At 48.5% G+C, this 27,256-nt stretch overlaps 2 protein-coding genes across 2 annotated transcripts in view; one reads left to right on the forward strand and one right to left on the reverse strand.

Moving 5' to 3' along the window:
• Positions 1 to 976, reverse strand: part of Ano9 (anoctamin 9) — a 30,468-nt gene extending 29,492 nt beyond the window's left edge. Inside the window, exon 1 of the mRNA XM_036177736.1 lies at positions 848 to 976. Within this exon, the coding sequence (XP_036033629.1) occupies positions 848 to 976 (129 nt within the window). The remainder of the gene's footprint in view (positions 1 to 847) is intronic.
• Positions 844 to 27,256, forward strand: Ptdss2 (phosphatidylserine synthase 2). The gene is made up of 12 exons (XM_036198773.1): positions 844 to 1,090; positions 5,285 to 5,386; positions 14,634 to 14,716; positions 18,393 to 18,460; positions 22,660 to 22,794; positions 23,231 to 23,281; positions 23,826 to 23,939; positions 24,026 to 24,144; positions 25,425 to 25,539; positions 25,626 to 25,771; positions 25,875 to 26,060; positions 26,412 to 27,256. Exons 1-12 carry the CDS (start codon positions 975 to 977, stop codon positions 26,602 to 26,604), a joined length of 1,428 nt encoding a protein of 475 aa, XP_036054666.1. The 5' UTR covers positions 844 to 974; the 3' UTR covers positions 26,605 to 27,256.

Raw genomic sequence — 27,256 nt, forward strand, 5'->3', positions numbered from 1 at the left:
ATAAAACTGAAAAAGAACCTACATCCTCATACACGTTTAGGTAATCAACCCATTCTCGATGGCAGAAATGTATTTTTAGCAACTATCCGTACACATTTCAACTTTCTAACATGACTCATTCAGTTATTTTAAAGAAGTAATAAATAAATGAATAAGTAGATAATAATAATAATAATAATAATAATAATAATAATAATAAAACCTTTAGGGAATTGAGATAAAGTCTCACTGTACTGTAGCCTTGGCTGATCTGGAGCTCACTATGTAGACCAGATTATCTTCAAACACATACAGATCTTCCTGCCTCTGCTTCCTGAGTAGCTGGGATTACAGCCATTTGCCACCACGTCTGGCTAAAATTTTAATTTTTAAAAAATGTGTACAGGTGTTTTGTCTGCACTACCAGTGTGCAGTGCATGCGAGGTCAGAAGAGGGCGTTGGGTTTGCTGGAATTGAAGTTACAATAGATTGTGAGCTGCCACGTGGGTGTGAACTGTCCCGGTCGTCTAAAAGTGCAGCCAGTGTTCTTAACTGCTAAGCCATCTCTCCAGGACACCCACCCCCTTCTTAAAACAAGGTTTGTCTATGTAACCCAGGGTGCAATCATCCTGCCTCAGCCTCTCCAGTGCTTAGTTCGTTTGCTTGGGCCACCACAACAGCTTAAGCTGGTTCTCTCTTTGCGTCCCCAGACACCTGTCTTCGGAACTCTGTCAACACCAAGCACTGCCACACGCTAGAACTGTCTCCCAGCGAGGCGGAGCACGCGGCCGGTCTCCTAGCAACCGGACCGCGTCCCTCCCTGGGTAGCTGCTCAGGACCCGGGCCGCCAGCGCCCAGCATGCCCTGCGGCTCGGCGCGCACTACGCGTCCCACAATGCTTCACGGCCCCGCCCCACTCCCGCGGAGACCCCGCCGGGCGGCAGCGCGACCCCTGCCCGCGCCCGCAGCCTGGCGGGCTGCGCAGGCCGGGCGCCATGCGGAAGGGTGAGCGCAGAGTCTCCGGAGGCTCGGAGTCCGGGTCTCCGCTGCTCGAGGGCCGCCGCAGCACCGAGTCCGAGGTCTACGACGATGGCACCAACACCTTCTTTTGGTGAGGGGCTCCCCGCGTCCGGGTCCGGGCTTGGGACAGGCGGTTTGGGTTGGAGTCGGGGACCATCAAGGCCAGGATCAGTCGGGGGAGCGGCGCACCGGTGCTCAGAGGCCCGCAGGCCGATGGAACACCCCCCTCCCGCCCCCGTGGTCGTCTGCGTGTGAGATGGCGAGTGTTTTTCGGGTCGGGGGAGCCCCGGAATGAGCTCTGGAAGGCCTTGCCACCACACATTAGTAACATGCAGGCTTCCCCTTCGTTGGACAGTTGGCGTCCCCTGCTCCTCCCCGGTGGCATTGCCTTAAACTGGCCTGATGGGTATGGCATGCCTGTGTGCTAGGTTTTGCTCATTGCTACCTTTTTCAGTGACTCTGGCCTACACAGCTCAGCCCCTGACAAGTTTTGGAGTTGGGCTGCCTCCTCTGCCTTTAGTGGAGTGAGTGCTAGGAATTGGAGGTGCTTTGCTCCTTTAAAGGGCCATGTCACCGCCCTGGCTGACCAGCCAAATGTGTGATCCTATGACCTTGGGCTAACCCTTTACCTTTCCTCATTTGTGAGAAATGACAAAACTCATAAACCAGAGAGCATGCTTCATGAGAGGACTGTTTTGCCGTGTGTGTGTGTGTGTGTGTGTGTGTGTGTGTGTGTGTGTGTGTTTCGAGACAGGGTTTTTCTGTGTGATAGTTCTTGCTGTGAGAACTCGGTAGATCAGGCTGACCTCGAACTCATAGAGATCTGCCTGCCTCTTCCTCCTGAGTGCTGGGATTAAAGGCGTGCACCGTCATTGTTCAGAAGCTTTACCGGCCTTTACTTCAGATGGCTGAGTTTCTACCCACCTATGCAATACTGGAGTCCCAGGGTGGGTCCTGTAGATAAGTGGGACCCATGTTCGGGGAGACAGATGCATACCCACTGGGGATGCTAAGTGGAAGTAGCTTTGAGAGAACAGTAGTAGGCAGTGCTGAGAGCACATTTAATCAGAGGGAGAGAAGCCTGGCTGAAAGTGATTGGATAATTCAGAAGGTGCCATTCCACAGATAGGATTCTCTGAGGGACTCTGGCTTGTATCTCTGGCTTGCAAGAGGGAGTGGTAGCTGAGGCTCTAGTGAGATATTGAAGTAGCAGGAAGGTGGGTGGGTGTAGGAGATAGCTTTGCATCTTATGTTATTAACACTTTCTCAGGGTTATGGACAGCTTCTGCAAGGGGGTCCAACCAGTACTTCTTTTCCATATGATGCCCTCTGGTGACTGTGAAAACATTAGAAGGGAAAGAAGCAATCCCAACACTGAGGAGGCAGACGCAGGTGGATCTCTGTGAGTTTGAGGCCAGCCTGGGCTACACAATGAGTTCTGGGACAGCCAGAACTACATAGTGAAACCCAGGGTGGGGGCTGGGGGAGAGAAAGCATGGAGCAGCTGAAGTTGTGAGTATGGGGCCAGAGCTAGTGCCCGATGGACTTCTCTGACCTTTGAGGTCCTTTGGACATTGAAATGACCCAGAAGTCAGGCTGTCCTGACCCCAGAACTGACCTCAGGACTAACCCCATACCTCATCCTGCTTGACAGGACACATGGTTTCTAATCCCATAACTGACCCCACACTAGCTCTATCACATCCTGACAGGACAAAGGATTCCTCTTCCCTTGCAGGGAAATTATTCTTGTAAAATCCTTGGCCCACACCTGGGTTTTGTTTTTATAAACTCTCTTACCTTCAGGGCCAAGAGTTCTTTGTGGCAGGAGCCTACTTTTGGTCCCCTGCTTAAATAAAGGGCTCTAATTGGCCTTCTATTCATGATGGACAATACATCACCCAAGTGGATATTTCAACATCATTCTCTGTCAGGTAGCCCTCACCATGCCTCTTTGGCAGGAGGGAGGCACCACCCTCCCCCAAAACAGTTGATGGCCACTGAAGAGAAAGTCCTGGAGTGGGCAGCTGCCTTGCCTTTCTTGTTTTATATTCATTTATTCATCCAGTCATTTTTCAGTGTATATTTTGGAGACCTCTACTGAGTGCCATTACTGTCTTAGGGGATATGTCAGGAAACTACACAAGAGCTCAGACTCTAGCACAGTCCTGGAACTTTACTTAAAATTGTATTTTGTCTGTTCTGATGTTCTGCCTGATGTGTACTGTGTGCGTGTGTGCGTGCATGTGCAAAGTGCCCCTGGAAGCCAGAAGAGAGCGTGGGATCTAATAGTTAGTCCTTGGGATTAATAGTTCCAGACTGATGAGTATGGGTGTCAGGGATCCAATCTGGATCCTCTGGAAGAGCGGCTGGTGTGTTTGTTTGTTTGTTTGTTTGTTTGTTTGTTTGTTGAGACAGGGTTTCTCTGTGTAACAGTCCTGGCTGTCCTAGAACTCACTTTGTAGACCAGACTGGCCTTGAACTCACTGAGATCCATCTGCCTGTGCCTCCTGAGTGCTGGGATTAAAGGCGTGCGCCACTACTGCCCAGTACAGCCAGTGTTCTTAACCTCAGGGCCATCTCTCCAGACCCCCATTATCACTTTCTAACCTACTCCCACCAGCATGGAATCTGTGACAGTTTGAGAATTGGTAGTCTATGCTTGAATCTTAGAGCTCTGGTGAGCCTTCTAAGTGAGCTGAGACAGATATCACCAGTGTATCCTCGGTAGTTCTGTATTTCTGCAGCTTCGGGTGTGTGTAGATAATCACTGTGGACTAGGGTTTGCTGAGGTTTGCCCACATCTAGCAAACATGATTTGACAACTCATACCTGTTTAACTGATCAGCAGGCCAGGAAGGCCAGTGTAACAGGCTCGGAGCCTCTTGCAGACCAGGGGCAAGCCCTCTCCCTTTCTTGGCAACACCCTCATGTTTCCCTGGTTGATTCTGGCAGGGCTGCCTTCCTACCCACTCAGCATGAGGAGCATGGTCATCTCTAGGGAGGAACAACAACTGGGTATTTTCCACTCACAGCAAGGAACCAGTTTGTCCTTGTGCTTGCCCCATGCAGTGACTGAAGTCCCAAGATTTACATAGGTCAGCTCTCATCCTAGGCCTAGTCATGGGACCCAGACCATCCCAGTGTCTGCCCACACTAGAAGGAGAAAGAGCACCATTGCACAAAGCTGACATTCTGCAAGGGGAAAGATGACCTGCCTTTGGAATCTGTTGAGCACACATGAGTGTGCTTGCGTGCGTGTGTGCGTGCATGCAGTGAATTAGACAGGGTGCAGCAAGGTAGAGATACATTCTGAAGTCTTACCTGCTGTGAGTTTGTCTGGCTGATGCGCTGCCTCTGGATCCCCCATCCTGCTGCTTCACTTTTCCCAGGTGAGGGGAGGCCAGGTACTTGGTAACTATGTGAACAATAGGCAAACAGTTACCTCAGGGGAAAGGTGTTACTTCTTTTTCAGATATTCCTGGTATATTTAAGAGAAGTTAGAAATAGTACTCCCGGCCAGGCGGTGGTGGCCCACACTTTTAATCCCAGCACTTGGGAGGCAGAGGCAGGTGGATCTCTGTGAGTTGGAGGCCAGCCTGGTCTACAGAGTAAGTTCCAGGACAGCCAAAGCTACACAGAGAAACCCTGTCTTGAAAAACCAAAAAGAAAAAGTCAAGGAATCCTCAGCTTACTGGCTACTTCAAAAACTATGAGAAGATCAGTGTACTAGTAAAAAATAACAGTAAGCCGGGCGGTGGTGGCACATGCCTTTAATCCCAGCACTCAAGAGGCAGAACTAGGCAGATCTCTGTGAGTTCAAGGCCAGCTTGGGCTACCAAGTGAGTTCCAGGAAAGGCGCAAAACTACACAGAGAAACCCTGTCTCGAAAAACCAAAAACAAAACAAAAAAACAAACAACAGCAACAACAAAAACAAAAACAGTAAAGTAACCAAGGAGCTGAAGTAACTTATTAAGCTCTGTGGAAAAGAGCTGGGTGATACCTGAGTGGCAGAGTACTTGTCTGGCACATGTAAGGCCATAGGCTCACTCCTCAGTACTAGCGGGAAAATGGGGAAAGCCTTCCATGTTTAACTTGTGTTTGTTACATGAGCCTGTCTACCTGTGCTATAGGCAGTACATTCCAACCCCCTGGTACCCATGGGACTGGTCAGTCAGCTCAGGAGTGCAGGTCAGACCCTCTCCTGTCCTGGGTGAGTAGGTATCATGAGTACTTGGTAACCCTCTCTCTGCTCTGACACTACCTGTGTGTTTTGGATTCAGGCGTGCCCACACCTTAACTGTGCTGTTCATCCTCACCTGTGCACTGGGCTATGTGACTCTCCTGGAAGAAACACCTCAGGATACAGCCTATAACACTAAGAGGTAATTGCTTATGTGCGGAGGGTGTGGTGTTCTCTGGTGCTCTGGCCAGCCCAGGATCCAAGTTCTCCTTGTACATCAAAGTGACTAGCTTCTGCACCTTCCCTTGGAACTGTGTAGTAGTTCTTGCCCAGGACCCTGGGTACACATCACCTTTATGTAATAGGGATGTTTTGCAGCAGCCTTCAGGGTAATCCCCCTAGTTGGTGTGCTTCTGTGGTGGTGTTGATGCCAGCACTTTCTAAATATTTAAACAAAGTGCATAAGAGGAGGTCAGGTAGCCATTCGATGACCACCTGTGACCTTGCTTCCCCACGTTCTCCGGAGCAGCAGGTCACAAGCACTGTCTGAGGCCAGTCCCCAGCATACAGAGTACTGACAGGCTTCCCTGTTGCTCCTCTAATTCTCCAGCCTGCAGATCTGCCTGGAATGCTGCCTGGCAAGGCAGGTCCTTCTCGCTCTGGGAGGGCTAGAGAGGAGACAGGATTCAGTGGGGCAGAGGCACAGGCAGATGTCAGAGGTCTCTTAAAGTATCAGTACCACCTTAGTTGCTTGTCCTCCACACTTTTGGAACCTCCATGGTCCTGACTCTTGTAGGCCAAAATTTTGTTTTTGGAAAATGGAAGTCTTAGTATTTACTATAAGAATTGAATGGGGTAATAGTGAGTATGGTGTGAACATGTGGATGTAGTCATTCCCTCCTCCCCAATCTCTGTGGGTCTTGTGAGAGTGACATCACACCAAACAGCTCACCATCAATGTGGAAAACTCTAGGAAATAAGGATACCCAGCCTGTCTGGGGTGTAGAGCCACCAGCAGCGAACCTTTGTAATTAATGGAGTTTATGCCCTTGGGTACAGCTGGGCTCTTATGGTAAAACACTGCCATCAGGCTGCTGGACCCACAGCTCCCATCTGCGTTTCTTGGGCAATACAGGTACCTTCTCTCTAGCTGGTTTCCCAGCTATTCCTGGCCCATTTTCTGTGAGTTTTCTTTACTGTTTAGTAACTTCCGACTCACAGTCAGCCTCTCAGGAGGTTCCTCATTTTTTCTGAGCTTGAGATGGCTTGATTCCAGGCCCACCAGCCTTTCTCTAGTCCATCATGTCTGCTGGGCCTATACTGATACTTGCTGCTCATTCTTTGAGCAGGCCTGCCTGTTTCTCCCCACTTTCTTGGAAAAAGCTTCCATCACACTCTTAAGTCCCTAGCTAGGCCTGTAAGCTCAACGTGCTTTTACGGAGATGAGCTAACACTGAGAGAAGAACCTGTGCTTCCTGGGCCACGAGGTAGGGTCTGCTTTGCCCTTCCTGTCCTGGTCCTGGCAGAGGGCCATCTGCACATACTCTTGGTTGAGCCCACATCTGCTCAGAGGGAATTTCCAAATAGAACTGATCTTAACTAGGTATGATTGCTCATACATGTAAACCTAGCACTTGGGAAACAGAGGCAGAAGGATCAGGAGGAGTTCAAGGACAGTCTTAGCTATGTGGTGAGTTCAAGACCAGACTGGTTTACATGAGACTGTTTCGAAAAACAACCAAAAAGGACATGGTGGTACATACCTCTCTGGCACTGGGAAGCAGTTCCAGGACAGCTGTTGCTACATAGTGAGGCCCTGTCTCCAAAACAAAACAAAATTGGGTCTGGGTCTGCTGGATTTCTCTGAATTCATTTCTGTGTACCTGGGCATAGAGGGTCAGTTGCTGCAGGCCACAGGAATATATCATAAGAACTCAGCTGGTTATGGCAAAGTCACTACCTGGAGGGATCAGAGAATTCCTCCAGAGGAAGCCAAATCCCAAGGAATTTTTGGTGTTACTTGGCTTGTTATATATCAGCTATCTTCTGTTATAAAAATCATGTGTACCTTCATAGTTTTCCCAATTGATTTCCCTAAGAAGGGCTAACAGTGTGGACTGATCACTCTCTGGACATACACATTCCAGGAATTTGGAGAACAGCCTCAGGAAAGGCTTCCTCTGGAATCAGATATCTCCCTTAGCCACTTTCAAGGACTACAGGAAGCACCACCCAGGTGGGTGCCCAACTTCCGAGGACTAACAATGATAACAGCCCAGTGCCAGTCTCCTGACTTAATATAAATTCCACAAGGAGACACCGCCCAGGTGGGCACCCAACTTTCAAGGACTAACAGTGATAGCAGCCCACATACAAGTCTCCTGACTTAAGGTAAATTCCAGAAGAAGACACCGTCTAGGTCAGGTGGACATTAAGTAATAGCTTTACACAATTTAGCTCGGACCCTCCCTTTTTTATACTGGGACTTCTAGGGCACGGGACGGAGAAGAGAAAAGAGAATGGAAGAACTAGATGGGTAAGAACTTGAGAGGAACAAACTGAGATGGGGAAGAACTTGATTGAAGGGCTGGAAGAGAGTACTAGAGGAACGAGATGGAAGATGAGGAAGAGCCAGGTGGGGAAGAGCCAGATGAGAGAGAAGGAGACGGGAGAGGAGCTGATAGGGGAAAGATCTAGATGGATGAGAACCTAGAAGGGACAGAACTAGATGAAGGAATTAAGATAGATGGATGAGAATCTAGAAGGGACAGAACTAGATAAAGGAAGATAGAACCTAGAGGGAGCAATAGATAAGTAAAGGAGCTAGGCACGAGAACAGAACTGAAGCTGTGTATATAGGGTGTTATGCCAGAGGAATTAAAGCAAGTGGACTATGGAGCTTGGTGTGCTGAGATTCTGTTTCCCAAAAATAGTCCTCGCCGTTAGTAGTCCTCTCTCCTGAAACCCTGGGATGTAGAATATTAAGGCTGGTCCCTCTAATATTATACAAGAGTCAGTAGCATTCTGAAAGGCTAGTAAGAAGTTCAAAGAGATGGGACATAGCTACACCTCAGGTGTTCTCCATGGGCTGAATGTATGGCTTAGGGGCCTAGAATTTAATCCTTAGCATCACACCCTGTATGCCCAAAAAGGTTTCTCTATATGAGAAGTAAAATTAGCTAAAGATGCCCATCTCTGAGGTCACTGGAAAAGAGTTGTCTCAAGGAAGAGCAGGAACATGCAAAGGTGTTCTGGAATGGTCACCAAGCACCTGCCAGAGCAGTTACAGAGCTGTTGTCCACCCAGTATGTTGGTCCTGTTGTCAATACTAGGTGACCTAGACCCTGGAGAGTCCAAGAGCTCAGAGCCCCAAGCTTAAGGAGGGTGGCACTGTGGACCTGTGTGGGTGAGGCCACTCTTCCTCCAGCACTGACCTCAGGGAGCTGCCTCACTGCTCCTCCAGGGGACACTAGACACTCATTCCTCATGTTCTTTATCTCCCTCTTTCATCTTTAAGAGCACGGAGAAGCTAACCTTTCTGGCCTCTAATTCTTTTGATAGAGCCTGGAATCTGCTATTTTCTCCTCCCTGGGAGTTTGTGGGAGCCTTATGCCCTAAGGGTAGCCTTCATGTGGAAAAATACTTTTTTCATTACATTTGTTTCATTTGTGTATATGTACATGTGTGTTCAAGTGTATACAATGCACACGTGCACAAGTGTCAGAGGACAACTTATAGGAGTTAATTTTCTCCTTCTAGCATGCAGATCCCAGGGATTGAACTCAAATTGTCAGGCTTAGTGACAATTACCTGCTGAGCCATCTTACCAGCCTTATAGAAAATATTTTATAATTTTTGCAGTGTTGTGGATGGAACTCAGACACTCACATATAACAAGCAAGCACTCTTGCTTGCTCAGAGACACAACCCCAAGACTTGCTTATTTTTCATTTAAACAAATATTTTTATTTATGTGAATTATGTGTTAGGATGGGTGAGTGTTCTCAGAGGCCAGAAGAGAGTGTCGAATCCCCTGGAGCTATAGACAGCTGTGAGTTGCCTTATGGGTGCTGGAATCTGAATCTGGGTTCTCTGTAAGAGCAGCAAATGTTCTTAACCACTGAGCTATCTCTTCAGCTCCCCAAGATTTATTTATTTATTCATATATTTTTTATAATTATTTTTATTTTATATGGTATTGGTATTTTTGCCTTCATATATGTCTGTGGAAGGGTGTCAGATCCCTTGGAACTGGAGTCACAGACAGTTGTGAACTGACATGTGGGTGCTGGGAATCGAGCCCAGGTCTTCTGGAAGAGCAATCAGTGCTTGGTTAAGCCATCTCTCCAGCCCCCCCCAGCATTTGTTTGTTTGTTTGTTTGTTTTAGATTTTTATTTATTATATATACAGCATGTATGACTGTAGGCCAGAAGAGGGCACCAGATCTCATTACAAATGGTTGTAAGCCACCATGTGGTTGCTGAGAATTGAACTCAGGACCTCTGGAAGAGCAGTCAGTGCTCTTAACCTCTGAATCATCTCTCCAGCCCTCCCAGCATTTATTTTTAGCATTTTTCTTTTTTGTTTCTCAAGATAGGGTTTCTCTGTGTAGTCTTAGATGTCCTGAAGCTTGCTCTGTAGACCAGGCTAGCCTCAAACTCAGAAAGCTGCCTGCCTCTGCCTCCAAGTGCTGGGATTAAAGGTGTGTGCCCAGCTATTTTTAAAGTTTTTCTAAAGATTTAATTAACTTTTTATGTGTATATATGTGTGCCTGTGTGAGTTATGTGTGCATATAAGTGCCCACAGATATCAGAGGCATTGGATCCTTTGTAACTGGAGTTACAGGCAGTTACAGTGAGCCTTCTGATTCAGGTGCTAAAAACTGAACCCAGGTCCTCTACAAGAGTAGCCAATGCTCTTAAGTACTGTGCTATCTCTCCAGCCCCTTTTGGGAAGTCTTTAATTTCAACTTGTGTATCATTGTTTTTGAGATGTGGGAGGAGGGGGTGGTCACTGTATTGCCAGTCTGGGCTTTTGATTTTTGGATTGTGTGTGTGTGTGTATGTGTGTGTGTGTGTGTGTGTGTGTGTGTTGTTTTTTTTCCGGACAAGGCTCTGTCCTGGAATTCACTATTTATGTGGACCAAGATGACTTGGAACTCACAGAGATCCACTCACCTCTGCCTCCCAAGTGTTGGGATTAAAGGTGTGCTTTACCACGCCCAGCTACCAGTCTGTTCTTGATCCAGGGCTCAAGTAATCCTTTTATGTCAGCCTCCTGAAGAGCCAGGACTCCAGGCACAGACCACTGTTTAGTTTTTTTTTTTTTTTTTTTTTCCTTAAATCAACCTTATTGGCATATATATTTATATATTTATATTTATTAATTAACTTTTTAGACAGGGTTTCTCTGAGTAACGGTCAGTCCTGGCTGTCCTGGAACTCGCTTTGTAGACCAGGCTAGGCTCGAACTCACAGAGATTTACTTGCCTCTGCCTCCTGAGTGCTGGGATTAAAGGCGTGCACCATCACTGTGGCCTATAATTTAATGCATTTCTAGTAAAGTTACAACTTAGTAAGCTGAAGTCCATATACCTGTGTGCCTGCTGCTGGCCCAGGAGTGGAGTTGCTGTGTTACTCTTCTGTGTCTAGCTTCTTCACGACAGTGGAAGTGTGTTTTTGTGGACTGTCGGACTGCTGTGCTGTGCCACATAGATGCTCATGATTTATCATCTGCGTGTGGCACTTACGGCTCTCTCACCTCAGTTAGTGAAATGTCCATTCCATCTACAATTTGAAAAGTTGTACAAATTTAAAGGCCAGGCATAATGGCACACACCTGTAATCTCAGAACTCAGGAGTTTGAAGCAGGTGAACCCTAAGTTCAAGGCCAGTCAGGGCTACATAGCAAGAACCTGCTTCTTTTCTCAAAAACAAAACAAAAACCCATCCACATTTTTAAAGGGGCAAACACAATTAAAATCTGTTGATATACACATGTACTCCCAGCTACTCTGGAGGCTGAGGTAGGGATTGCTTGAACCCAGCCTGGACAGCATGAGAAGTCTGTTCTCTAGAAAGTAAGGTAAGGACCTGAGTAAAAGACCTGGACATCAGGAAGGGCACAAAGCTACACAGAGAAACCCTGTCTCAGGAAGAAAAAAAAAAGACCTGGACAGAAGGCTGGAGAGTCGGCTCAGCTGTTGAGAGTGCATTCTGTTCTTGTGGGGAACCAAAGTCAGTTCTCAGTACCCATCTCCAGCTCTAGCAGATCTAACAACTTCTTGGCACCTGCACTTATGTGCACATACATACATTTAATTAAAAGGAATAAAAATAAAGCACTTGTGAGGCAGAGGCAGGTGGATCTCTGTGAGTTTGATGCCAGCCTGGTCCACAAAGTGAGTTCCAGGACAGCCAGGGCTGCTAAATGGAGAAATCCTATCTTGGAAAAACCAAATAAATCTCGGAGGGGGAAAGGCCTGAACAGATACCTTACCAAGGAGGAAGCAGAGGGAAACAGCATATGAAGTGTACACCACTTGACGTCACAGGGCATCTCAGACTTAAAACCACACATTTGCAAGGAGGACTGAAATGTAAAAACTGATAAGGATTTGAAACAACAGCAGCTCATTCATTACTAATGGGGATGCAGAGTGGCCTGTCCACATTGGAAAGCAGCTTAGGGAACAAGTATCTCTTTCTCAATTTTATGTGTGTGTGTGTTGTGTCTGTGCACCATTTGTGTGTCTGGTGCTCATGACAGATCTGGAACTGAAGTTAAAGATGGTTGTAAGCTGTCTTGTGGGTGCTGGAAATCAAACCGAAGTCCTGGGCAAGCATCCAGAGCTCTTAACCACTGAGCCATCTCTGCAGCTCCGCTGTGCTCACGTGTGGTCCAGCATCAAGCTTCTAAGGGTGAAGTCAATGGTAGAGCATTAGAGCATATGTGGTTGCATTGTCGAGGCTCTGAGTTCCATTCCAAGTGCCCCCCCCCCACACACACACACAAGAAAACGATCTTAGATGGCCTTGGCGACTAGGACCCTAAGAAGGAAGGCATACTGACAAGAGAATCAATTTGTAGATGCACTGAGACTCCTGAAGTGCCAGGAGCTGAAGTCTTTAAGAACAGAGGCAGAGGCTGCAAGAGCCCATGTACTGGCTGACAGCTGAGCCTATGAGTACCTGTACAGTTGCTGCTGCTGCTGCTGTGTCTTTGATTGCCTTTGTGACAGATGCCAGAAACCAGGAGAGTTTTTATGTCACCAAGGACAGAGGTCAGAACTGTCCCCACTGGGAGATGTCAGAAACAAACTCAAGTTTAGCTCAATAGAGCTAACAGGTGGTTATAAGTAGTGTATGTTCTCTGTAACAATACTTCAGTTTCCCGTATCCACCAGCTTCATCTCTGAGGCTTCAACCAAACTTTGAAAACATTTGAAAGGGGACTGGAGAGATGGCGAAGTGGCAAGAGCACTAGCTACTCCCAAAACCCCAGATTCATTTCTGCATCTACATGGTAGCTCACAACCCCAGCTCTGACTGAGTCCTTCTTCTGGACTCTGTAAACACTGCATACATGTGGTGCAGACATTCCTGCAGGCCAAACACCCATGCACATAAAATAAATTTTGTTTGTTTTGTTTTATTTTTCGAGACAGGGTTTTTCTGTGTAGCCTTGGCTGTCCTGTGACTCATTCTTTTGACCAGGCTGGTCTTGAACTCAAGAGTGTCTTCCAAGTGCTGGAATCAAAGGCATGCGCCACCATACCTTGTTGCTTGCTGCTCAGTTTGACTAAGGCCATTGATGTAAAGTGACCTAAGAACACTGCAGGCTTTTCTGAGTTTCAAACACACCAGGAACCTCTGGGCCTATTGTGGGTCTTTTCTGCCGCAGTCCTGGCCTTACAATGACTCCATGGAGTCTGGGTCTCTCACTGCAGAACACTAGAAGCCAAGATCTGGTGCTGGGTGTACTTGTTGCCACTAGAGTAAGGCTAGCTTTAGGCTCTGAGTTCAGAGAATGGCATGCACTTACCTTCACCAACCTATATGTCCACATGTACAATTACCCTGATATCTGTGGGTGTTGGTTTTAGGATCCTCCAGAGATAATGAAATGTGCGGACACTTAAATCCTTTACATGCAGTGCTCTCGGTGTATAGCACATAAATCTCCCATTTACTAAAATCATCTCTAAATTGTATATACTAGCTAATATGAAATGTGGCTGCTACATACAGAGCTGATTCAGTGCATGATGGACAATGACAAGGAAAAAGTCTATACATGTTCAGTGTAGATGTGGTTTATTTTCGAATATTTTCTTTTTGTGGGGGTAGAGGGAATAGGTTTTGAGACAGGGTTTCTTTCTTTGTGTAGCCGTGGCTGTCCTGAAACTAGCTCTGTAGACCAGGCTGCCCTTGAACTCATAGAGATCTGCTTGCCTCTATATCAAGTGCTGGGTTTAAAGGTGTGTGCCCCCCCCCAAAAAAAAAATGTTTTCTTTTAAAAAAAAAAAAATTGTAGTGGTGTATCTTTGGTCTCAGCACTCAGAAGCAGAGACAGAGGCAGGTGGATCTCTCCGAGTTTCAAGCCAACCTGATCTACAGAACAAGTTCCAGGACAGCCAGGGCTATACATAGAAACCTTATGGGGGTGGGGGGTGGGGCAGAAAACAAAAGACTGAGCAACAAAATCAGTAAAGTGATGTTGGAATATTACCCAAAGCATGAAATCTCATATGCAGGAGTCCATAGTGAGATAAGCGATTAAATCATTAAACAGGAGCAAGAGGCATAGTTGCTATGCAGAAAAATCCCACGTGGACGGGCTCTACCTGAGGAAGCTGTAAGCCCTGCACCTTTCCTGCTCCTTCCCCAGAGTTCATCAAGGGGTGGAGGATTGCTCTGTAGAGAATAGCTGTGCTCAGGGTCAGCATCAGAGTCCTAAGAAACAGATCAGGTAGATAGTGGGACTATAGTTGGTGACCAAGGGGTGTTTGACCCCTGGGCCTTCCTCCCTAAGCCTACAGCCGTGTTCTTACTGTGAGGAAAGCAGCAGGGAAGTCCTCAGACAGGCTGAGCGTCCTGCTTACGTCCAGCTGGATCACCAAAACCAGCCTGTCACCACCTGAGGAGCCTACAGCGATGTGAAGACCATCATCATTTGGGCTTTATGAGGGCTAATCATCATGTGCCACGTGGATGAGTGGTGTCACTGTAAATGACACGAGAAGCCTAACCCAAGGACATCTGAGAGGGAAGTGAATCTTTGTGCATCAGCCGAGTAGCTGCCAGACTGAGTGTGGGCTACTGCTCACACCTGATCCTGTGTGCCAGGGACTGGCTAACATGGGTGTCCTCTGGGGTCCCTGCTACCTCCCACCTCTGCCTGGAAGAAGCTTGCACACACTGAGGGGCTGTTTGTTCTTTATTTGCAGAGGTATTGTGGCCAGTATTTTGGTTTTCTTATGTTTTGGAGTCACACAAGCCAAAGACGGGCCATTTTCCAGACCTCATCCAGGTAACTCGCCATTTCTTTCTCCGTGTGTGCTCCGTAGCCCTTCTGTTCTGAGCAGCTGCTGTGTCTGTGCTGCTGGATGTCCTGTCCCCGCTCCTCCTGTGGCTGCTATCTTCATGGCAGGGGTAGCTGACTATACGTCCTCCACTTGTTCCCCAACTGTTCTACGACTCTCACCTCCTTCCTGCAAGACCAGGGTGCCCTAGGACCATAGGAGGGCTGGAGACCTAGGGGTAGCTGTTGGGTACTGTCTCCATCACCCCTTCTCCAAGTTCTCACAAATCCATGGCATCAAGTTGCCCCATGTGAACCTCTGCTGGAGGTCACAGGCCACCACCCCCTTTTCTCCTAAGTTGGCCAGAGCTCAGACTAGGAGACCCCTGAGGCTACAACTTGGTTGATGTGACTTAAGGGTCTCATCGTATGTTTAAAAACATGTTTCTTTGTCTGTCTCAACTGCGGGAGTATATAAACTGTGGAAATACAGAAACTATTTTTTAGACATTTTAAAAAATAAACACTTAAATTTGGATGTGTTGTGTATATTTATTTACTTATTTTTAAGAGTCTCACTATTACTCAGGCTATTCTCCAATTTCTGGCTTCAAGGAATTCCCTTGCCTCCCTTCCTGAAAACTAGGACCACAAGTGAGTGCCACAACACTGCTGGTTCCTAGGTTTTGATTGATTATGGGTTTTTGATGTTTTTGTATTGTTTTGTAAATTAGGCAGTCTTGGGATTTTGCCCGTATGTCTCTGTGTACTTACCTGATTGTGTAGCAAACCACTGTAGGAGCAGAGATAAGGAATTATCCCTGAGCTTGTTAGCCTTCAAGGTGGGGCATGTCGGCCAAGACTAAGTCAGTTCTGAGCTGTGAACAAGAAGCTCTGAGCTGGGCCCTTCAGGGATCTGAGGAGGCTGTGTGGTCTGTGATTGCTGCTACATTACTGAGTTGCCTCAGAGTCTTAGTGAACTTATGCCCTCTGAGCCTATCCAGCCTTGCCTCAGTAGGGTTTGGAGCAGAGCCCCAGAAAAGCAAAATAATTAAAAAGTGCCCAGTTTGCTTTGTCTCTTCTTTGACATGTTTAATTGTGATGTTTTTAGATGGCACTTCTGAAATAAGTCTCTCTCCTAATGATGACTTGAGCTCTACCACACAGTGGGAAAATCAACAGAACCTATAGAATTTTATTTGGAGTTGACATTCTCTGTTTTGTAACTTAATTATGATTATTACACACACGTATATTTGGTTTTCACTGGAAAGGAAAGAAGCTCAATTTTAGGTGTTAACGTTGTACACATTGCTTCGTTAAAATAAAACTACATGTGTACAAGGGGGTAGGACTGATTGCTAAATGCTTGTCCTGTGTTTGGAAGAAGAGTAAGCCCATCCGGGAAGGCATACGTCCTCCCTCTTGATGATGCCGCATCTCAGTGAACATGACAGATGGGACCAGGCTGGATACTGCAAGTGTCTTTAAGATGCTCTAGTCCAGGGACACAAGCTCTCTACGTTGGCAAGCTCAAGTCATTGTGTCTGGAAGGGTTTAGAGCTTTCGGAGGCTCTCACTGGACTCTGAGCCAAGTGACTATTGCGATAGTTCCCAGTACTTGGATGCTGTTCTTTTCCCTTTTGTTTTTTTTGACAGAGTCTCACTGTGTAGCGCTGGCTGCCCAGAACTCACCCTGTAGACCAGTCCGGTCTTCATCTCAGTATCTGTCTGTCTCCCGAATGCTGAGATTAAAGACCTGTGTTACCATGCCCAGGAGTCCTCTCCCTCTTAACATGCATGCTCACCTGTGCATTACTTTGAGAGTTCTGCTCTGCCTTCTCTCGCTCCAGTGTAGTTGCTTTGCATAAGCTCCACGCTTCTTCACCATTCCTTGTCTTACTTACGCAGGAAGTCTGTCCTCAGCCATCTCCCCCCTCCCCCTCATTTTTTGTTAATATACTGAGCATGGAACCATCAGAGCCACCAGTCAAAGGCATGTGACGTAGCTAAGTGAGACATCAACAAGTAGCACCGTGGGAGGGACAGCTCAAATGTGTTCCACTCTAGGGAGGGTTTCCTGCAGGGCTCTGCCCTCGACCCTACCTCGTGGTCTGCTCTTAGGAGGGCCCAGTCAGGCTGCCTCAGCTGAGACCATTATTTGCCTGGCCTCATTAGAGCAGCAAAATGAGGTTTCATCTGACCTGTCTGGGGAGTTGCTTTATTTGGAAACTTTAATTGGCTGTGATTGCAAGTGAACACCTTGAAATAGGTCCTGGTTCTTTTGAAACAGCCTCCCTCCTTGGTTCAATTTTTTTGTTTGTTTTTGTTTTGTCTGTGTGCTAGGAGGTGAACCCTGGGCCTCTTGCTTACGAGACAAGTGTGCCACCACTGAGCTACAACCCTAGCTCCTTTCCTAGTTCTTTTATCTGTGCCTGTGTCCAAAGCTAGGGTTCAGATGTCATCCCTGGCACTGCTAAACTGCCTGTGTTCTCTCTCGGCTTTTATATTTGGGTGGACAGGGGACACTGGCATCAAACCCACCAGAGATTAGAAGATTGGGAGGGACTGTATAGAGGCAGCTGGATATTTAGGGATGGGCCTAAAGGAGGCAAGGATTCAGGTGGTTCAGCTTCTGATTTGGGCTCTTCCTTGAAAAGAATATGGGAAAGACGGGAAACAGCAATAGCAAAGAGATGATGTCAGCCTCAGAATTGATGACATAAGATGTTCCTGTTGGACTGGGTGGTGGTGGTGCACGCCTTTAATCCCAGCACTCGAGACACAGAGGCAGGCAGATCTCTGTGAGTTTGAGGCCAGCCTGGTCTACAAAGTGAGTTCCAGGACAGCCATGGCTGTTATACAGAGAAAACCTTGTCTTGAAAAACTTAAAAAAAAAAAAAAGATTCCTGTTGGAATGTGTGGCTTTAGGTATCTGACCCTTCTTTAAGTCCCCCAGGCCTCTGCCCATTACACAAACTCCAGTAATGTAGGTCACCCTGTCGCCTTCAGCTGCCATTGCACCTCTAGAGCTGGTGAAGGTTTTTACACAGGCTCTTCCCCCACTTCAGGTGGGAAGACATGCTTAACCTCCATCTGTATCCCAGAGAAACATGAGCAAATCCATTAGGAGCTTTCTGCCATGTTTCCATCGGGTTGGTCATTCTCAATCAAATAGATAGGTCACACACCCTGATGCCTCCCTGGCTTCTCAGTCCCATGGTGGTGTTGGGAGTGAAGGGTATTTGGATATCAGAAGTCTGCGGATCCTTCCTAAATGAAGAAGACCAAAACTTTATACTTACTCATGACTAAAAAATGAAAATATTAGAATTACAAAGTTTTCATCCCTGAAAAAGGTGTCCAGCAGAACCTGGTGCAGGTCAGCTACATGAGTAGTAGATAAAAGAACAGGATGCTGTCATCACCTCTTCTACCCAACATTATAGGCCTCTGTACCTCTGTGGGAAGGCAACCAACTCCTCAGGACTGGAGTAGAGGAAACATTACAGAGAGAAAATCTCCATGTAAATTTATTTAGGCCTTGCTTATAAAAATTCTAAGAAGGACACCTGACCACTGCCCCCCTCCAGAAAAATACTGTCTGTGATCAAGAACTTCCTGGGGCTGGGTGGGGCCTAGAGCCCCAGAGCAGAGCCCCTGACATTGTGTTGTCTTGTTATAGCTTACTGGCGGTTTTGGCTGTGTGTTAGTGTGGTCTACGAGTTGTTTCTCATCTTCATCCTCTTCCAGGTAAGCAGTTTTCCTTGGTTGATAAAATAGGAATAGATAGTAGAGGAGGCCTTGACTGGTCAGTTCCCAGAGTCCTGGCAAGAAGCCAGGCAGGACCAGCTTAGGGAGATACAAACTGTCTCACTCCAGGAGGCCCACATGGAGGACTGTCTTATGTAGGTGCCCGCAGAGGCTGCTGCCGTGTCTGTACCAGCAGGGACAGACATAGAGAAGACAGCTCATCAGATTTCAAGACAGGAAATGTGCAGGTTTGCCCCTGGCCTGTAGCTGAGGAACTTTGGCCTACCTGGGACCCACAAGGCCGCTAGGGCTGGCAACTCACCAGCGGGTGGGGTGGGGATGGAGTGTTACACTATGTGTTCACTGATGGTTCACTCACTGAACTCTGAGCTTCCTGGGTGAGTGGCCGGGTTTGTTACTGTGCGTCTGTGGAAGTTATTTAGGGCTGAGTCCCTGTGCATGTACAAACATCCCAGTAGGGCCCAGAACAGTTCTATCTCTAGAAAACTCACTCAGATCCCTTGATAGTCTCTTCTGCCCTGCACTCACCTGCCATCTGTCAAGACCTGTCTCAGAGCAGCCCATGACTGGAGCTACCTAGTGGGCCATGTGAGCTTATCATACCTCTGAGGTCCACCCAGCTGTATCATCGGCACAGTGCCTCTTCCTGTGGCTGAGAGACATTTCAGGATGGCATTCTTCCCATTCAGCAGACCTGAGAGGCATTTGGTTTCCCATTTGGAGCTGATATGAATCAAACTGCTTTCAGCACTCCTGCCAGGCTTTGTATGGACACAGATTTCCATTTCTGTCCTAGACAGGCCCTAGTGGTCTCACTGGCCACATCACACATGCGCCTTCAGCGGTTGGAGGAGCTGCCAGGCTGCTTTCCAGCATGGCTGTGCCATCTTGCATCCCACCAGCACTGACTTAGAATTCCAGCTGCTCTGTACCCTTTCTTTCAGTTCTGTTGTGTGGGTGCTCAGAGTGTAATTGCTGCTGGTGAATGGAATTATATCCTTCCTAATGGGTATACGGTGGCATTTCTTGGTTTTGTCTTTTTCCTAGGATCCAGGGGTCCACTTGGAAACACCACAGCACACCTAGGTTCACATCTTCTGGGCTCCTCTGGACTGTGTAGTTCTCATGAGCTGGCAGCTCTGCAGAGCTGGTGGGTGCCTCGGTGGTGGCAATGCAGTCTTCCACACTCTGTTCTTCTCTTTCAAGATTGCCCTGTGTCGGCCTATCTGCACTTCCAAATGAGGGATAGGCTCACTCTCCGGCCACGTAAAAGCCCGTGAGATTTCTTTTTCTTTCTTTGCAGTGCTGGGGATGGAACCCAGGCCTCCTGCATGCTAGGCAAGTGCTCTACTATTGAGCCACACCCAGCCCTAGTAGGTGAGATGTTGACAGGGGTTGCATTGATCGGTTTAGAATATTACCATCACTACGTCATTAAGTCTTGTGATCCATGAACACAGGATGTCTTTCCATTCCATATTTAGGTCCTTAATTTCTTCCTACTATGTTTTATAGTTTCCATATTGTAAGTTTTGTACTTCCTTTGTTAAACTATTCCCAAGTATTTTACTCAATTCTGATGCTTTTCTTAAGTGGAATTGTTTTCTCAGTTTTGTTTTGGATTGCTTGTTAATAGTGTGTAGAAGTACAGTTTATTTTCATGTCAATTCGAGCCCTGTGGCCTTGCTGAACTTATTAGCTCCTGTACTTCTGTAGGATTTGCTGGTTTTTGGTTCTTGCCATCTGCCTTCTTCCTAGGGCTCTGTTCCTTTCCTGAAGGATGGAGGAAATTCTTAGGAGACTGCAGTCTGGGTTTGCTGGTCAGGTGTCCAGCCCTCAGCTACAGAAAGCAGCTCCATTTGTGTTGACATGTGTGTGACACTTCTTTGCTGTCTGGTGCCTTCTGTTTCCTACTCTTGCCTGCCTCCCCTAGCTGGGCCTTCCAGCAATGTAGTGAGTACAAGCATGGATGTCCTTAACTGGTTCTTGATCTTAGAGGGCTATCTAGCCTGGCTGTCATGAGTATACTGAGAACTCTGACTTTTCCCAGAAGCCTTCACCAAGTGGAAGCAGTTCAATTGTAGCTGGTTGACTGTTTTTATTATTAGATTTTAGGATATTAGATTTTGTCAAATGCATTTCCTGTATTAAATGAGTTTTTCATTTATTGATGATGGTATTTATGTTGATTAATTTTTTAAAAATTATTTATTACTTATAGAGTCTGATGCCTGCATGTATCCCTGCAGGCCAGAAGAGGGCATCACCAGATCTCATTATAGATGGTTGTGAGCCACCATATGCTTGCTGGGAATTGAACTCAGGGCCTCTGGAAGAGCAGCCAGTGCTCTTAACCTCTGAGCCATCTCCTGGGCCTTATATTGGTTAATGTTTTAAATGTGGTTCAATTGGGGTGTCCTGTTCTGCTTTGTTTTTGAGACAGGGACTTGTGTAGCCCAGGCTGGCCCTGAGCTTGCAGTAGTAGGCCTCCGGCTTCTACTTCCAAGTGTTTGGTCAGAGGTGTGCACCCCATACTTCCCGAGATGCGGTGGTGGTGTGTGACCCTGTCTGTAGTCTAGATTCAGCCTCCTAGGATTTTTGCAAATATATTCAAGAGACACATGTCTTTGATTTCCTGGAACTGTTTTTTCTGGCTTTGGCATCAGAGTTAATTAGAATTTGTCTGATGTGTTTCTTAGGATTTGACCAGGGTTAGGGTATATGTCATCTGTCTTTCATGGGACGTCTGCCTGGTAAGACTGGCCTTGATTGTGGATATGCAACACCTCCCAGTGTCCCTCCATATGGTGCCCTTTTACTGCCTATTTCTGTCTGCTCTCTAGAAGGAAGTTTCTGTGTGCTATGGGGGGGGGGGGGGGGGGAGGACTTGAGCTCCCCTACCTCAGAGTTGTGTGTCTGTGTGCTATTGGAATTCCTCTTAAGGAAAAGCTGCCTCTTTTCTACCATGTCTTAAGTATCTGATACTTTGTTGGGATCAATGTGACTCCAGGTTACTTTGTTTCAGGTTGTAATCAAACTTTTTCACTCAAGTGCTTTCGGCCATCGCAGCTCTCATTTAGTTTCTATCTTGCTTGACACACTCCCTTCTTTAAGGGTTTTTTTTTGTTTGTTGAAGCCCTTCTTGACTCATACCATAGGATGCTCCAATTGTATGTACCCCCTACCTGAGACCTGGACTCAGCCTTTTCCCATGGCCCTGTTCCTTTCCTGAAGGATGGAGGAGATTCTTAGGAGACTGTAGTCTGGGAACTGGGTTTGCTGGTCAGGTGTCCAGCCCGTGGCTACAGAAAGCAGCTCCATTTGTGTTGGCCTGTGTGTGACACATGACTGATCATAGCAGTTTAGTGCTCTCTTGAAGGCCCTTCTGTAGTCTGGCTGCTTCCTGTTTGCTCACCTGCCCTCTACAAGAGAGCCATGGGGTAAGAGGGTTTCTGCATGTTGATCAGGTGCAGCAGGGGTTTTGTACCTAGGGACAGGTACCCCTTGATTCTAAACTTCTGCCAAGCCCAGAACTCGCCTTTTCTGACTTCATTTGAGGCCTCAGGACCTTAGCTGGAAGGTGGTTTCAAGAACATTCTTGCCTCAACGTTTCCTCAAGTCTTGCTAGCTTTCAGGACACGTGGCTTTAGCAAGATGGCCATCTGTGGGGTCTGCACCAGGAACAGGTGAACCCTGATCTTCCCATCAGGGGCTAGACTCACAGCTGGTCCTATCTGGCATGTTTTCACGTCCACCTCCTCTGGACCTCGGCTGTATCTTTGAGCCTCCTTTTGTCCTAGCTTGTGCTTTCCTCTAGGCCCTCCTTTGCATCCCAAGTGCTTCCTCCACTGAGAGGACAGAATTCTTACCAGCTGCTGCATATCCAGAGAGAGGGGGTTGTGCCTGGCAGTGGCCTTGGCATGGCCCTGGCCTGTGGAAAGGCAGCAGTGTAGCCTGCCTCTTCTGGATAGGGATCTATTCCTGTATCCCCTGGGAGAAGTGTGTAGGGGTTGGCTGGCATTTGTGCCTTGATGGCTCACTGGGACTCAAGGCACCCCCAGGTCTCCAGCCCTCGCTGGAGTGGAAGGCCATGCTGACCAAGACAGAGATCACACCACAGACCCCTCCATCCGGGCTGCCCTGCTAAGCCTGACCACACTAACGGTTCTGCTTTGTAGACAGTCCAGGATGGCCGACAGTTTCTGAAGTATGTGGACCCCAGGCTGGGAGTCCCGTTGCCAGAGAGGGACTACGGGGGTAACTGCCTCATCTATGACGCTGACAACAAGACCGACCCCTTCCACAACATCTGGGTAGGGTGTTCTCCACGGCAGGACTTCAGTAACCCCAGGGCTATCCTTCACTGTATAGGATCAGGCAGGGTACCCTGCAGGACTGCCCACCCTCCTGCTTTTCCACACTGCTCCTTCAGAGCAGTGTGGTATAGCTCTGCACATGGGTCCAGGCCCATGGCCCTGTTCATGTTAGATGAGGATCCAGCAGAGAGGCATCCTGCTCTCTGTTACCAGCATGCTCATCTGAAGGTGTCCACATAATAACATACTTGCCAGACTCTGATTTGGCATCAGCCTGAAGTGGGGAGGAGGGGATGACCCTAGGCCTCTGCACAGCATGAGGTTGTATGGTCCCTGGAAACTTGCCCAAGATACCACAGGGGAGGAGACTGCCTGAAGGGGGGCTGCCTGAGGTGGGAGCTGTGCCTCAGGGTCACAACCTTGTTACCTACAGGACAAGCTGGATGGCTTTGTTCCTGCACACTTCATTGGCTGGTATCTGAAGGTAGGGTGACCTAGCTGGCCTGACACCCTGGTTCTTTCTAGTTGCCCTTCCTCCATGTTCCAGACCATTTGGGGCCACAGTTGACCTGAGTGGTAGGGGGGTGAGCCCTGGTCAGGAAGCACTGCCGTCCTGGAGAGTGTGCACAGTACTGGAAGTTTCTCAGTTTCTCAGTAGGACTCAAGTGTTAGTGCTGACCCTGCTGCTCAGATCTGTGCCCTGTCCCATTAGGAAGGGGATGGAGGGAGATGGCAAGGCAGGAGCCCAGGTCAGCCTGCATTCCTGATGCACTCCACAACAGTGCTGCCTACCAGTTAACAGCACACAGCTTGAACCAGGCCTCCTGGCAGAGCTCAGTGCCAAACCTCTGGGCCCCTCCATGTTAACCAACAGTCTTAAAGTTAGAAGGGTAGCTGCCCATCTAGTACACATACCAGGGACCCCCCACGCTGGGGGCCAGAGTCAGAAACATGGGTAGTTTGTTTGAAGGGCACAATGTAGGGGGTGAATGGCAAAGCCTGATGGGGTGCTTTCTGGCACCTCACAGACACTCATGATCCGTGACTGGTGGATGTGCATGATCATCAGCGTGATGTTCGAGTTCCTGGAGTACAGCCTGGAGCACCAGCTGCCCAACTTCAGCGAGTGCTGGTGGGACCATGTGGGTGCAGCGGGCAAGGCACAGCCTGGGGGGCTGGGCCTGTCGTCTCAGGCCCAGGGGCTAACACCTCTCCTTTCCTGACCCAGTGGATCATGGACGTACTCATCTGCAACGGGCTGGGCATCTACTGTGGCATGAAGACCCTCGAGTGGCTGTCCTTGAAGACATATAAGTGGCAGGGCCTCTGGAACATTCCAACCTACAAGTACATCTTGGGAGTTGTAGAGGGAACCACAGAGTTTTGGGCCCCCACGCACAAGGCCTTGCTACTCAGGAGGGTGGCAGGCAAGATGGTCTTTGTCCTCCAGACATTAGAGTGGTGGAGAGTCAACTGTTACTCCTCCATCTGGCCCCTGGCCTGCTTCTCTCAAGAGGCCGTGGGCATGTTCAGTCACCTCTCATACAGCCCCGGTTAGCCACAGCTTTGCTGTGTCATCTAGGGTGGCTCTTGCCCCCACCTCCCAACTCCTGGGAGGACTAGTGTGTATCTCTATACCCAGTTTCTCTGCTACTTAGGAGATTTTAAAAAAAGAAATGATACCAGAAATGGTGGCATACACTGATAGATTTACTGCTTCGGGGAGCTGATGCAGGAGAATTCTTTGAGCACAAAAGTTTGAGGCTAGTCTAGGCAGTCCAGTGAGACTTTGTCTCTAAGCCAAGAAAAAGTGGGGGCTGAGAATGTAGCTCAGCTCAGTAGAGTGCTTACCTACCATACTCAAAGCCCCAAAACCACATAAACCAAATGCGCTGTAATCCCAGCACTTGGGTGGTAAAAGCAGATCAGGAGTTCACAGTCATCCTTGGGTATATAGTAAATTTGAGGCTAGCCTTCGCTTCATGAAACCTAGTTTCAAAAAATAAAACTAAAAGTTAGCCAGGTACAGTGGCACATACCTTGAATCCCAGGAAGGCAGGAAGAATTCTGTGAATTGGAAGCCAGCCTAGTCTATATAGTAAGACCTCGTCTCAACAACAAAGGTGAGGTGCACGACTGTAATCCCAGCACTCAGGAGGCAGAGGCAGATAGGTAGTTCTGAGTTTAAGGTCAGCCTGGTCTACATAGCAAGTTCCAGGACAGCCTGCACTACATAACAGAGAAACCCTGCCTCAAAAAGATAGATAGATAGGTAGGTAGGTAGGTAGGTAGGTAGGTAGGTAGGTAGGTAGGTAAAAAATAAAATAAGAATAAAAAAGCTGGAGGAGCTAGGCAAGACAGTCCCAGCACCGGAAAGGTAGAGGACAAGAGGATTGAGACCCTGGGCCCAAGCACCTCAAAAGAGAAACAAACTGGGGGACAATAAGGAATGAGGTTCCCCTCCTGTCTGTGTGCCTCGGGCATGGGAATAGCCCCTGAGTAGCTGTGGGATTTTGGACAGGACGGAGCCTGTGTCTGCTGAGGGGAGTATGCAATGGCTCTTGAGCTCTGGCAGTACCTCCGTGACCTGCCCATTGTCCTCAGGCTTCTGGCTTTCTGCTTCCCAGGGGCAAGATGAAGAGGATTGCCTTTCAGTTCACACCCTACAGCTGGGTACGCTTTGAGTGGAAGCCAGCCTCCAGCCTGCACCGCTGGCTGGCCGTGTGTGGCATCATCTTGGTGGTAAGTCCCAGCAGCCTGGTGACTGTATTCACACACCATCGATGGTTACTTCTCAAACTGATGAACTGACCTTCTCCCTTCCCTAGTTCCTGCTAGCAGAGCTGAACACATTCTACCTGAAGTTTGTGCTATGGATGCCCCCTGAACACTACCTGGTCCTCCTGCGGCTGGTCTTCTTCGTGAACGTGGGTGGTGTGGCCATGCGTGAGATCTATGACTTCATGGATGAACTGTGAGGGCCGCCCATAAGGCCTAGGGGGTGGGAGGCAGGAGCCTGGGAGCCCCAAGGGCATTTGGGGTGCTGAGCAAGCCAGGCAGCTGCTGCCTCTCTGCAGGAAGCCCCACAGGAAGCTGGGCCAGCAGGCCTGGCTGGTGGCAGCCATCACAGTCACAGAGCTGCTCATCGTGGTGAAGTATGACCCGCATACACTCACCCTGTCACTGCCCTTCTACATCTCCCAGTGCTGGACTCTTGGCTCCATCCTGGTGCTTACATGGACTGTCTGGCGCTTCTTTTTGCGGTGAGTGGGGATGGGACCCTAGGCCATCAGGCTTCACTGTGAGTGGAGTCGGACCCCCTCTTTGGTTGAATACAGACAAGGCTCCATTCGTCACCCTTGTCTTGTGGCTCTAGCTGCCTTGGTCCCTGTACTCTCTTTGAGTCTCTGTGGCTCTGCCTGGTAGATCCAGGTTCTTGAAGTCAAGGTAGCCGGCCTTGCCCGTAGCTGGCACTCCAACTTAACCTCTACTCAGCCATCCCTAGAATTGTAGCAGGTGTAACCTCTTGCGGAGCCAAGTATCCAGGTGTCTATGGGCCATGTGCTGGGGGCTGCTGCAAGGACAGGTGCTAAGGTGGCCCTGCTGCCCCACAGGGACATCACCATGAGATACAAGGAGACCCGGCGACAGAAGCAGCAGAGTCACCAGGGCAGAGCCGTCAACAATAGGGATGGGCACCCAGGGCCGGATGATGACCTGCTGGGGACTGGGACTGCAGAGGAAGAAGGGGCCATCAATGACGACAGTGTACCTGCTGAAAAGGAGGGAGCCTCGGCTGCCTCATGATCCTCCTCTCTTCACTGGCCCTGTGCCATAGGACTGTCCCATTTCTCCCATTCTTATGCTCCCTGCATCAGAGGAGGTGGGGCCCCGTCCCCACTCCACCAGGGGCACCTGAGTGTACATGTTTGTGTGCAGGTAGGTGTGTGCACATGTTGGCTCCTGACACTTCTCCAGGGCTGTGAGCTGACCAGTGAGCCTGGAGCTTGCTCTAGAGCAAGGGTCCTGCCCTATCCTGGTCAGCCAAGGCCCTGGCCCATGGTTTCCCTTGTGCTCAGTCTCAGCATAGGCCAGGAGAGGCATCTCAGCACTCTTTCTCTGCCCTCTGTGGGGTAGGCAGAAGCCCCGTGAGACCCTGTGGCCCCACCCAGCTTGCAGCAGCAGAAGTGAAGGATGTCACAACACCAAGATGTCTACAAAGTGTGGGTCTGGAGTCAGTACTGAGCCATTTCCTCTGGAGCCTTCCTTTATCCGGACTCTAAGCTGAAGGGTGTGTACACGGAGGGAGGTCACCAGACTGGTCCTTGAGGGGTATCAAGTCAGAGAGTCCAACTTGGGGGCCTGTAGCCCAGGTGCCAGGGTTTGTTGTCCCCATGGCTCCCGAGTTTATAGTTGTACTCTTGAGCAAACAGAACAAATAAAGTGGTGAAAGCTCACA

The sequence above is a fragment of the Onychomys torridus genome, chromosome 1, assembly GCF_903995425.1.
Source record: "Onychomys torridus chromosome 1, mOncTor1.1, whole genome shotgun sequence".
Taxonomy (NCBI): Eukaryota; Metazoa; Chordata; class Mammalia; order Rodentia; family Cricetidae; genus Onychomys; species Onychomys torridus.

Excerpts from the sequence above, each read along its gene's own strand:
- Ptdss2 (XM_036198773.1), top strand. The coding sequence starts at position 975 with ATGCGGAAGGGTGAGCGCAGAGTCTCCGGAGGCTCGGAGTCCGGGTCT. Across the intron at positions 25,540-25,625 it reads TGTGTGGCATCATCTTGGTG|TTCCTGCTAGCAGAGCTGAA; the intron begins GTAAGTCCCAGC and ends TCCCTTCCCTAG. Across the intron at positions 25,772-25,874 it reads TATGACTTCATGGATGAACT|GAAGCCCCACAGGAAGCTGG; the intron begins GTGAGGGCCGCC and ends GCCTCTCTGCAG.